At 41.0% G+C, this 12,615-nt stretch overlaps 2 protein-coding genes across 12 annotated transcripts in view; one reads left to right on the top strand and one right to left on the bottom strand.

Annotated features, from left to right (window-relative positions):
• Window positions 1-254: 254 nt before the first annotated feature.
• Window positions 255-2,987, bottom strand: LOC110490715 (zinc finger CCHC-type and RNA-binding motif-containing protein 1). Its single transcript, XM_021564175.2, has 8 exons — window positions 2,834-2,987; window positions 2,569-2,682; window positions 2,195-2,223; window positions 1,820-1,931; window positions 1,623-1,730; window positions 1,396-1,505; window positions 1,092-1,164; window positions 255-960 (listed from the first exon to the last, which is right to left on the bottom strand). Exons 2-8 carry the CDS (start codon window positions 2,650-2,652, stop codon window positions 808-810), a joined length of 669 nt encoding a protein of 222 aa, XP_021419850.2. The 5' UTR covers window positions 2,653-2,682; window positions 2,834-2,987; the 3' UTR covers window positions 255-807.
• Window positions 2,988-3,002: 15 nt separating this feature from the next.
• Window positions 3,003-12,615, top strand: part of LOC110490714 (periphilin-1) — a 46,564-nt gene continuing 36,951 nt past the window's right edge. For 2 of the 11 annotated variants that reach the window (XM_036945231.1, XM_036945230.1), the window contains exons 1-5: window positions 3,006-3,077; window positions 3,682-3,752; window positions 4,280-4,344; window positions 6,555-6,773; window positions 12,026-12,102. In XM_036945231.1, the coding sequence (XP_036801126.1) occupies window position 3,752; window positions 4,280-4,344; window positions 6,555-6,773; window positions 12,026-12,102 (362 nt within the window). In that variant the 5' untranslated portion in view covers window positions 3,006-3,077; window positions 3,682-3,751. The other 9 variants (XM_036945221.1, XM_036945229.1, XM_036945222.1 and 6 more) reach the window with 9 other exon arrangements.

Raw genomic sequence — 12,615 nt, 5'->3', positions numbered from 1 at the left:
CACTCATCAGGACAACATCCACCTTACTGTACTGTCAACAGCTATTGGAGGGGAAGAGTAGCCCCCACAGAATGGAAGATTAATATTGAAATACAGGAAGGAATGTTGCCTTGCTAGAGAACATGGAATATGGTGAGAAGCCCGGTGGACACATTAGGGTAACACTACAGTACACACACCTTACTACACCTTGCCTCTGGTTAGCAGCTGGTGGATGGGGAGCTGTGATCAATATTGAAATGCGGGAAGGAATGTTCATGACTTGAATGTTCTTTATTCCTATTTATCAGCAAAAGTGTGGTTCATTATTGTGAAAGACCACATGCCATCTGTGGTGTTCTACTCTTTCACTGGTGTTTCAATACCCTTTTCAAATAAATTGTGCATTCACCTAAAGATGGGGAAGGCTATCTTTAAACCGAATAGTTCTATTTCCCCTAATATTGACATACATAGGAAGGGTGAAAGACAGTAAAACAACTATGGTGTATTTACACAGCTGTTGAAAAGAAAAGCGCAGAAACACAGTTACTCTCCAATCACATTGTCCCAATGCCTGCGAAGAACAGTGGCGGAGTCCTCATTATAAAAAGGACACTAAGGATCAGAACAAATACTGATACAGAAACAGTTGTGGACTTCAACTAAACAATGGTACACTGTAACCCTTTTCATCAAACACATCTTTTCTCTTTTCTTTTCTCAGGTCGATGATGCCCTTGCAGATCTTGACAAACAGAATGTCCCCCCTCGTTCATTTTCAAATATTTGCTACTCAAGAGTCTGAATTATATCTGTGAAATCCCCTCAGTCGCTCAGTTCTTCCTCGTCACTGAAGTAGACACTCTTTTTGATCCTGGGTTTCTTGGAGTCGTCCGATGTGGAAGCCTCCTGACCGGCCTCCTCAGCCACAAAGGCCGTCTGCTGTCGCCTATGCTGCTCCTCCTCAAGTCGTGCTTGCTGTGGAACACATGATCCCATGTGTGATTTTAAAAGAGGGGTCAGATAAGGACAAATACCAAGTAAATAGAGGGTTTCAAGTAATACAATAGCCTACTAACTTCCCCCTTGAAGTACATTTGTGCACTTACCTGGAATGCTATGGCTTGACTTAAGCTGTCAAGAGCAGGGTCCTCTCCCTCTTCCTCACTTTCCTCCTCTTCTCTGTAAACGACAGAGGAAAAAGTAGAAAAGTCATAGAAACAAAAAACACACACAGAGGACTTCACAAACAATGACAAATACGACACCACAATCAAACAAAGAATCTCTGAACTAAAGTCCATCCGAAATAGAACAGTTACTGTTAATATCAAGGACACGCTGCTGTTGACCACGATCATAGCCGTTTGCAAACACGGTAGAGTGGCATCAATGTCCTGATAAGACACTTACACTTCATCAGGCTCTTCAACCTTTTTCTTCTTCTTCTTCTCTTTCTTCTTCGGGGGTTCTCGTTCACCAAGCAAGTTTTTGGGGCATGCATAGCTTAAGTGCCCTGTATCCTATGACGTGAAAAGGACAGAAATGTTGTATAAATAGCACTAACATCCGGCTACACATTCCGGATGGATGAAGAGGGAAATGGAGATGGCTTATCTAGGTAGAGAGTATCAACTTACCCCACATTCATAACATTTGGACTTGTCTGTGTAGTTTCGCCTCCTGATAAATTCAGTTGCTCGCCCGTTGTCGATTGCAATGCTCGCTTTCACCGTTCTTCCAAACAACTGCAGGGCGAAAAAGATGGGGACTTTAACACAAAAACAACACATCAGATGTAACTTTTTATGAAAACAGGGAGAGGAAAAATGCCCACCTGTTTATTGTTGAGCGATCTAAAGCAGCTCTGTGCAGACTCTTTGTCCAGGAAGAGCACAAAAGCCACACCTTTACTTTTGCGTGTTTCTTTATCTTTGACTATTGTCACCCTGAAAGCATGAGACCATCATTATCTTCTCTGATCACCACAATACCAACATAGCTGTAGATTTTGATATAGACTTTTAGTTATTCACTATGTATTTATTAATCGTGTCACTATTTAAAAAAAAAACATCTTTATCTTTAACTCTGCATTATTGGAAACAGACCCATAACTAGGAAGTTCACTGTTAGTTTACGAAGCATGTGACCATTTTTTGGTTTGTATTTGAGCTTTGTATAGCTCATTATTTTGAAACCAGTAACTTACTTCACAACTTTGCCATATTTGGTGAAAAGCTGAAATGAAAAGATCCAAGACATTATTTGAGGTCATTTTTCCAAATGGCATAAACAGCAGGATCATGAACTTGTGAAATAGTGGTAGGGAGGGGTTAAGTAGTTCTATTCCATTACTCTATATATGAAGATATTACAGCGGGTAGCCTTGTGGTTAGAGTGTTGGACCTGTAACCGAAAGGTTGCAAGCTCGAATCCCTGAGCTGACAAGGTAAAAATCTGTCGTTCTGCCCCCTAGCATTAGTTAACCCACTGTTCCTAAGCTGTCATTGAAAATAAGAATTTTTTAGTTAGTTAAATACTTTATTTAATACTAGTTAAATAAAGGTTTAAAAACGGTTTTACCTTGTGTAGATCACTGTTGGTTAGAGAGAAGGGCAGGTTGGACACATAGACTGTGCTTCTACTGGGAGCCAAACCACCACTCATCTTGACTTCACCATCAGAGTGAGACAGTCACTGAAAACAGATTCATGGTGATGAATATTCAGATTGAAGCTAGTTAGTTATCTATTTCATTGAGCGATATGCAAGCTAGCCGTGATGCTAGCTCGAATCCGATGTATATTACCTGGAAATACACATTCAAGGAATCGAATAAATCCCTTACCTAAATAGACAACATTGGTGACGTATAGTTATTGAGTAGAGTGGGCAAAAACATTGGTAAATATGTTGCTTTCTATTAGTTATTCAATCTCAGTAACATGTGTTTGCGATCTAGCTGCCAAAAACAAACGAGAACTGTTCGTCGTCACAGGAATATGACGTTTCACGTGACAGACTTTTTGTCAATCCAATCCAAATTCAGTGTGTACATGCGCCAACCGGAAGAAGGTAAAAAGTAGGCTATGGTGAGCTTGTTTTCATATCTTTTGTGAAGACGACTTTATTTTCTCCAACGTGCGTATTGTTTATAGCGTGTCTAAATGTTCGTGTTAGTAAATATGTATTTGTTCGAAATACTGATTTCGTTTTGAGCGAATTAACTCAGCATGGACTGTGGACTAGCTTGAGCATGTAGCTAGCTAACGTAAGCATACGTAGCTAGCAGTTAAATCCACACAACCTGCGAAATATATTTTAGAACAACGTTATGTGCTAAATACGGTAGCTAATTAGAAAACCAGTAGAAATAGGTGTTTTCATATCACTAATCTCAGTGGTTGAAGGTTTGCTTGAAAGAAGAGGAGGAGTAGTAGTAGTTAGCTAGGAGTTAGTGCGGTTTTCTAACGCTGAACCAAAGATTATGGCTGAGCCTCAGAGGAACGCGCGCTAACATCCTGCCAGTACTTCTGGATCAGAGCTAGCTATTAGCTACAGTAGTTTCCTTACTATCACACATACTGATTTGACATATCTCTATGCTTGGGATTTCCTAACCTACATTGTTAATAGCTAATGTGCACGCCATGCAGTATTGTCAAACTAATACGTAACATCTTCTCTTTTCCCCAGTTAGTATTGACTGTCTCTATTGGCATAACCAACTCCCAATACTACTACATAGACTTGTCCAGACAAAACAAGTAAGTGGAAAATATCTTGCTTTCTTCCCAAAAAAGGTTTCTGGTTCTGCATACTAAACAATTCCACCAGGTCCACATGTAGGCATATTCATGAACACCTACCACAACTGTGATTGTCATTAACTGTGTAAAACTCTGGGTGGGTGTCATTTGTGGAACGTTCCAACAGGAATCTGTTCCAAAAACTTAGTAAATAACAGGGTTGCCAACAAACAACGCATACGAAGTTGTATAGTGGCAGAATAAGATACCGGGTAGGGGGTGGGCTATTTCGTTTTTCAGTCACCATGTTTGTTCTGAAAAATGTCTGTTCTCACTCTGGTAGCCTATGGACAAACATTAAGAATAAGCTGCGTGGTGAGTTGATGCTTTTTCGACAGCTAGTTAGCTAGGTGAATTGATCATGATACTTTGTATACGTTGTTTGTTGGCATCCTTGTACTTTACAATGTTTTTGGAACAGATTCCTGTTGGAACGTTCCACAAATGATACCCACCCTAAACCTCCCCTGCTGTCTACTTTGCAGTGGCTTACAGGAGAGACAGAAACATGAGGGATGTCTACGATGAACGCTTCCTACCAGACAGACCGGTGAGAGTTTCTGCCTGTGGAAAATGTTGTTTGGTTTATATATTTATAATTGTACTAATTTACTTTCCATTATAATACTTAACAGAACTTAACTGAGGAACGCTCAACTCCGTTCTCTTGTACAGAGGCGGAGGTGAGCATTGATAACTGGTCGCACGATTTGCTAGCAACAACATGGTCTCGCTGTCATTTGATACTTGTGAATATTTCTGAAAACACTTACCGTTCCTTCTGTGAGGTGCTGAAATTCTAGTTCTAGTGGCCTTGACGGACTAATCAGCTGAGATTCAATTGGCGCAAAAGTTGATCGACACAAATGTGGTGGTTGTATTAAATAAAAGCTGTTATTAAACGTATGAACTTCAGCACCTGCAGTTGTCCAGCGTTTTCAGAATGAACATTTGTTCAAGTATCAACTGATGGGGACTCAATGGCGTTGCTAGCAAGTCATGTGACTAGTTATCAATACTCAACTCCGCCTTGATATTAGAGGTCAACCATTAGGATTTTTCAACGCCGATACCGATTTATTGGTGGACCCCCAAAAAAAGCAGATACCGATTAATCGGCCGATTATTTTTTTAAAATATATATTTGTAATATTGACAATTACAACAATACTGAATGAACAATGAACCCTTTTGTTTGAGCTTAATATAATGCATCAAATCTATTTAGTCTCTAATGAAACATGTTCGATTTGGTTTAAATAATGCAAAAACACAGTGTTGGAGAAGAAAGTTAAAGTGCAAAATGTGCCATGTAAAAAAGCTAACGTTTGAGTTCCTTGCTCAGAACATGAGAACATATGAAAGCTGTTGGTTCAATATTCCCAGTTAAGAAGTTTTAGGTTGTAGTTATTATAGGAATTATGACTACTTCTCTCTATACCATTTGTATTTCATATATCTTTGACTATTGGATGTTCTTATAGACACTTTAGTATTACCAGCCTAATCTCGAGAGTTGATAGGCTTGAAGTCATAAACAGCGCTGTGCTTTAAGCATTGTTAACAGCTGCTCGCAAATGCAGGAAAGTGTTTGAATGAATGCTTACGGGCCTGCTGCTGCCTACCTCCGCTCAGTCAGACTGCTATATCAAATATCAAATCATAGACTTAATTATAATAAACACACAAAAATACGAGCCTTTGGTCAATAATATGGTCAAATCCAGAAACAGTCATTTAGAAAACAAAACGTTTATTCTTTCTGTGAAATACGGAACCATTTAGGTCCATTTGGAAGACCCACTGGTGGCATCCCTAAGTCTAAATATTGCTGTTACATTGCACAACCTTCTATGTAATGTCGTAATTATGTAAAATTCTGGCAAATGTAATTCGTTTTTGTTAGGAAGAAACACAGTTCGCAACGAGCCAGGCGGCCCAAACTGTTGCATATACCCTGACTCTGCTTACACTGAAAACAAGAGAAGTGACACAATTTCCCAAGTTAATATTGCCTGCTAACATACATTTATTTTAACTAAATATGCAGGTTTTAAAAAATATATATACTTCTGTGTATTGAGTTTAAGAAAGGCATTGATGTTTATGGTTGGGGACATTTGGTCAACGAATGTGCTTTTTTCACGAATGTGCTTTTGTTAAATCATCACCCGTTTGGCAAAGTTGAAGTAGGCTCTGATTCGATGATAAATTAACAGGCACCACATTATTTATATGCAACGCAGGACAAGCTGGTTAACCTAGTAATATCATCATCCATCTGGAGTTAACTAGTGATTATGTAAAGATTGATTGTTTTTTATATAAGATGAGTTTAATGCTAGACAGCAACTTACCTTGGCTCATTGCAGCCACAAGGTCCTTTTGACACTGTACTCATGTAACAGGCGGTCAGGTCAGCCTGCCACGCAGTTTACTCATGGATTACATTGTAATCGGCCATAATCGGCGTCCAAAAAGGCAGATTACCAATTGTTATGAAAACTTGAAATCGTCCCTAATTAATCGGTCAACCTCTTGATATAAGAGAAGAGTTGTGTTCCTGAGCTCCACAGAACAACGGTGCCTTGTTTCCATCCTGAAAATTACATACATTCTATGATTCACTGAGAATTACAATACATCGTTTTTTCTAAAATAGACCTTTTCATCTAGAAATAAAAATAGTAAATGGCTTTCTAGAGGACATAACCCTAATCTTGTTTCTCTTCTTTCCCATCAAAATGTAATTAATTGTAGGCCCCATATCCCAGATCAGCTGGAGCAGGGCCTGTAGAGAGGAGGCCGGCTGGTTTCGGAAGGCCAGACGAGGAGTACAATCGAGGGTTTGAGTACGACGGGCCTCGCTTTTATCCAAATGGAGGCCCTCGAGGTTACCATGGCGAGGATCAAAGAGGCTACCATGGCGACAGCCTTCATTTTCCTAATGAGCGCAGAGGTATCCCACCTTCCCGGAGAGTAAGTGGCGCAGACAATGAATAAACCATTATTGTATACGCACAATTTAAGCCTCATGCCAAGGAAGCATAATATCTGACCATCGATCTACTGTACATGCTGGGTTTACAAGCACAAAAGAATGTGCCCCATATCAAATCAAATGTATTTATAAAGCCCTTCGTACATCAGCTGATATCTCAAAGTGCTGTACAGAAACCCAGCCTAAAACCCCAAACAGCAAGCGATGCAGGTGTAGTTAGTATGATTTGAGAAACTGCAAGAAATATTTCTCTAAAGTGCTTCTACATCTTCATTGCTTGCTCTTTGGGGTTTTAGGCAGGGTTTCTTTATAAGCACTTTGTGATATCTGCTGATGTAAAAACGGCTGTATAAATGCATTTGATTGAAGTACTGAATTTAGCTCATAGTACAGTCAATGCTGAAGTTATAGGGTATATGATTATAGTACAGCTACAAATCCATTATATACACAGCCAACTGTATGAGGAGTTTATTTCAACCTCTGACGCCACTTGGTGTTCAGATAAAGAATTACATGTTGAGTAGAAGATGCTCTGTCAATCACTTTCATTGGTGCATGGACCCCAAGAAGAGTAGCTGTGGGCCCCAGGAAGAGTAGCTGTGGGCCCCAGGAAGAGTAGCTGTGGGCCCCAGGAAGAGTAGCTGTGGGCCCCAGGAAGAGTAGCTGTGGGCCCCAGGAAGAGTAGCTGTGGGCCCCAGGAAGAGTAGCTGTGGGCCCCAGGAAGAGTAGCTGTGGGCCCCAGGAAGAGTAGCTGTGGACCCCAGGAAGAGTAGCTGTGGACCCCAGGAAGAGTAGCTTTTGCAACAGCTAATGGGGATCCTAATAAAATACCAAATACAGAGGATTGGAATATAATATTTTAGAAATACTGTCTAATCAACAGCAGCATCATTGTGTGTTTCTCAGGATAGGACACCTGTAGATAAAGTTGAAGTCAGAAGTTTACATCCACTTAGGTTGGAGGCATTAGAACTTGTTTATCAACCACTCCACACATTTCTTGTTAACAAACTATAGTTTTGGCAAGTCGGTTAGGGCATCTACTTTGAATGACACAAGTCATTTTTCCAACAATTGTTTACAGACCGATAATTCACTGTGTCACAATTCCAGTGGGTCAGAAGTTTACATACACTAAGTTGACTGTGCCTTTAAACAGCTTGGGAAATTCCAGAAAATGATGTCATGGCTTTATAAGCTTCTGATAGGCTAATTGACATAATTTGAGTCAATTCTAGGTGAACCTGTGGATGTATTTCAAGGCCTTCCTTCAAACTCTTTGCTTGACATGGGAAAATCAAAAGAAATCAGCCAAGACCTCAGAAAAAAAAATTGGAGACCTCTACAAGTCTGGTTCATCCTTGGGAGCAATTTCCAAATGCCTGAAGGTACCATGTGTACTATTGTTTGTACAGATGAACAAGTATAAACACCATGGGACCACGCAGCCGTCATACCGCTCAGGAAGGAGACACGTTCTGTCTCCTAGAGATGAATGTACTTTGGTGTGAAAAGTGGAAATCAATCCAAGAACAACAGCAAAGGATCTTGTGAAGTTGCTGGAGGAAACAGGTACAAAAGTATCTATATCCACTGCAAAACACGTCCTATATCGACATGACCTGAAAGACCGCTCAGCAAGGAAGAAGCCACTGCTCCAAAACCACCATTAAAAGAGCCAGACTACGGTTTATAACTGCACATGGGGACAAAGATCATATTTTTTTGAGAAATGTCCTCTGGTCTGATGAACCAAAAATTAGAACTGTTTGACTTTAATGACCATCGTTATGTTTGGAGGAAAAAGGGGGAAACCGAAGAACACCATCCCAACCGTGAAGAACGGGGGTGGCAGCATCATGTTGTGGGGGTTGCTTTGCTGCAGGAGGGACTGGTGCACTTCACAAAAGAGATGGCATCATGAGGCAGGAGAATTATATGGATATATTGAAGCAACATCTCAAGACATCAGTCAGGAAGTTAAAGCTTGGTCGCAAATGGGTCTTCTAAATGGACATTGACCCCGAGCATACTTCCAAAGTTGTTGCAAAATGGCTTAAGAACAACAAAGTCAAGGTATTGGAGTGGCCATCACAAAGCCCTGACCTCAATCCTATAGAATATTTGTGGACAGAACTGAAAAAGTGTGTGCGAGCAAGGAGGCCTACAAACCCGACTCAGTTACACCAGCTCTGTCAGGAGGAATTGGCCAAAATTCAGCCAACTTATTAAGGGAAGCTTGTGGAAGGCTACCCAAAACGTTTGACCCAAGTTCAACAATTTAAATTTAATGCTACCAAATACTAATTGGGTGTATGTAAACTTCTGACCCACTGGGAATGTGATGAAAGAAATTAAATCTGAAATAAATAATTCTCTCTACTATTATTCTGACATTTCACATTCTTCAAATAAAGTGGTGATCCTAACTGACCTAAGACAGGGATTTTTTACTATGATTAAATGTCAGGAATTGTGAAAAACTGAGTTTTAAATGTATTTGGCTAAACTTCCAACTTCAACTGTATGTTGTTCAGTACTGTCTAATCAACAACATCACAGGGTTTCTCAGGATGGGACACCTGTAGATATGTTGTTCAGTACTGTCTAATCAACAGCATCACAGTGTTTCTCAGGATGGGACACCTGTAGATATGTTGTTCAGTACTGTCTAATCAACAGCAACATCACAGTGTTTCTCAGGATGGGACACCTGTAGATATGTTGTTCAGTACTGTCTAATCAACAGCATCATCAGTGTTTCTCAGGATGGGACACCTGTAGATATGTTGTTCAGTACTGTCTAATCAACATCACAGTGTTTCTCAGGATGGGACACCTGTAGATATGTTGTTCAGTACTGTCTAATCAACAGCAGCATCAGTGTTTCTCAGGATGGGACACCTGTAGATATGTTGTTCAGTACTGTCTAATCAACAGCATCACAGGGTTTCTCAGGATGGGACACCTGTAGATATGTTGTTCAGTACTGTCTAATCAACAGCATCACAGTGTTTCTCAGGATGGGACACCTGTAGATATGTTGTTCAGTACTGTCTAATCAACAGCAACATCACAGTGTTTCTCAGGATGGGACACCTGTAGATATGTTGTTCAGTACTGTCTAATCAACAGCATCATCAGTGTTTCTCAGGATGGGACACCTGTAGATATGTTGTTCAGTACTGTCTAATCAACAGCATCACAGGGTTTCTCAGGATGGGACACCTGTAGATATGTTGTCCAGTACTGTCTAATCAACTGCATCACAGGGTTTCTCCGGATGGGACACCTGTAGATATGTTGTTCAGTACTGTCTAATCAACAGCATCATCACAGGGTTTCTCAGGATGGGACACCTGTAGATATGTTGTTCAGTACTGTCTAATCAACAGCATCACAGTGTTTCTCAGGATGGGACACCTGTAGATATGTTGTTCAGTACTGTCTAATCAACAGCATCATCACAGTGTTTCTCAGGATGGGACACCTGTAGATATGTTGTTCAGTACTGTCTAATCAACAGCAACATCACAGGGTTTCTCAGGATGGGACACCTGTAGATATGTTGTTCAGTACTGTCTAATCAACAGCATCACAGTGTTTCTCAGGATGGGACACCTGTAGATATGTTGTTCAGTACTGTCTAATCAACAGCATCACAGGGTTTCTCAGGATGGGACACCTGTAGATATGTTGTTCAGTACTGTCTAATCAACATCACAGTGTTTCTCAGGATGGGACACCTGTAGATATGTTGTTCAGTACTGTCTAATCAACAGCATCATCAGTGTTTCTCAGGATGGGACACCTGTAGATATGTTGTTCAGTACTGTCTAATCAACAGCATCACAGGGTTTCTCAGGATGGGACACCTGTAGATATGTTGTTCAGTACTGTCTAATCAACAGCATCATCACAGTGTTTCTCAGGATGGGACACCTGTAGATATGTTGTTCAGTACTGTCTAATCAACAGCATCATCAGTGTTTCTCAGGATGGGACACCTGTAGATATGTTGTTCAGTACTGTCTAATCAACAGCATCAGTGTTTCTCAGGATGGGACACCTGTAGATATGTTGTTCAGTACTGTCTAATCAACAGCATCATCACAGTGTTTCTCAGGATGGGACACCTGTAGATATGTTGTTCAGTACTGTCTAATCAACAGCATCAGTGTTTCTCAGGATGGGACACCTGTAGATATGTTGTTCAGTACTGTCTAATCAACAGCATCATCACAGTGTTTCTCAGGATGGGACACCTGTAGATATGTTGTTCAGTACTGTCTAATCAACAGCAACATCACAGTGTTTCTCAGGATGGGACACCTGTAGATATGTTGTTCAGTACTGTCTAATCAACAGCATCAGTGTTTCTCAGGATGGGACACCTGTAGATATGTTGTTCAGTACTGTCTAATCAACAGCAACATCACAGTGTTTCTCAGGATGGGACACCTGTAGATATGTTGTTCAGTACTGTCTAATCAACATCACAGTGTTTCTCAGGATGGGACACCTGTAGATATGTTGTCCAGTACTGTCTAATCAACAGCATCACAGTGTTTCTCAGGATGGGACACCTGTAGATATGTTGTTCAGTACTGTCTAATCAACAGCAGCATCAGTGTTTCTCAGGATGGGACACCTGTAGATATGTTGTTCAGTACTGTCTAATCAACAGCAACATCACAGTGTTTCTCAGGATGGGACACCTGTAGATATGTTGTTCAGTACTGTCTAATCAACAGCAACATCACAGTGTTTCTCAGGATGGGACACCTGTAGATATGTTGTTCAGTACTGTCTAATCAACAGCAACATCACAGTGTTTCTCAGGATGGGACACCTGTAGATATGTTGTTCAGTACTGTCTAATCAACAGCATCATCAGTGTTTCTCAGGATGGGACACCTGTAGATATGTTGTTCAGTACTGTCTAATCAACAGCATCATCACAGTGTTTCTCAGGATGGGACACCTGTAGATATGTTGTTCAGTACTGTCTAATCAACAGCATCACAGGGTTTCTCAGGATGGGACACCTGTAGATATGTTGTTCAGTACTGTCTAATCAACAGCATCACAGGGTTTCTCAGGATGGGACACCTGTAGATATGTTGTTCAGTACTGTCTAATCAACATCACAGTGTTTCTCAGGATGGGACACCTGTAGATATGTTGTTCAGTACTGAAACAATAAAAGTAGTTGTCTGTGTTCTAGCCGGAGGAGCCGTACCCCTACCCTTCTAGACCACCTCCTAGAGAGGACCCCCATACAACACGCCAGATGGAGTTCAGGTAGGCTCAACTCTCTCACACACTCCTGGATATTTATTTTGAAACTTTCATCAGGAGAATTGGAGTTTAATGTTCAAGCAGTGTAACCTTGTATAACCAAACTGATCACCATTCTGTTTCACTACAAGTAGCTCTCCTGAACCCCCCCCCCCCCCAGGGAAAAATTATGCACTGTCATTATCTAAGTGACCAGAAGATGGCATTGTTGCACCACTTGTTTACCATGACAACCCGTCTTTTTGACACAGCCTCCCCAATCAGCCCTGTAGACTGAAGCCCATGTATATCTGTCTGTCTGTCTGTCTGTCTGGTGTAACCTGACATGATAGAGGTGAAGGAAGGTACAGGGTTAACAATGGCGTCTACTGAGTCACCCTCCGGACAGCACCATCACTATGACAGGAGTCATAACAGGACATAGGTCTTGTCACAACTGTGTAAGGCAGTCCGTACACTACGACGTTGTAAGGTGATGGCCAGAGTGTGACAGAGCAGGGTTCTGTGACTGTCCCG

Source organism: Oncorhynchus mykiss, chromosome 15 (genome assembly GCF_013265735.2).
Source record: "Oncorhynchus mykiss isolate Arlee chromosome 15, USDA_OmykA_1.1, whole genome shotgun sequence".
Taxonomy (NCBI): Eukaryota; Metazoa; Chordata; class Actinopteri; order Salmoniformes; family Salmonidae; genus Oncorhynchus; species Oncorhynchus mykiss.
This window is presented reverse-complemented; position numbering and strand designations above follow the sequence as displayed.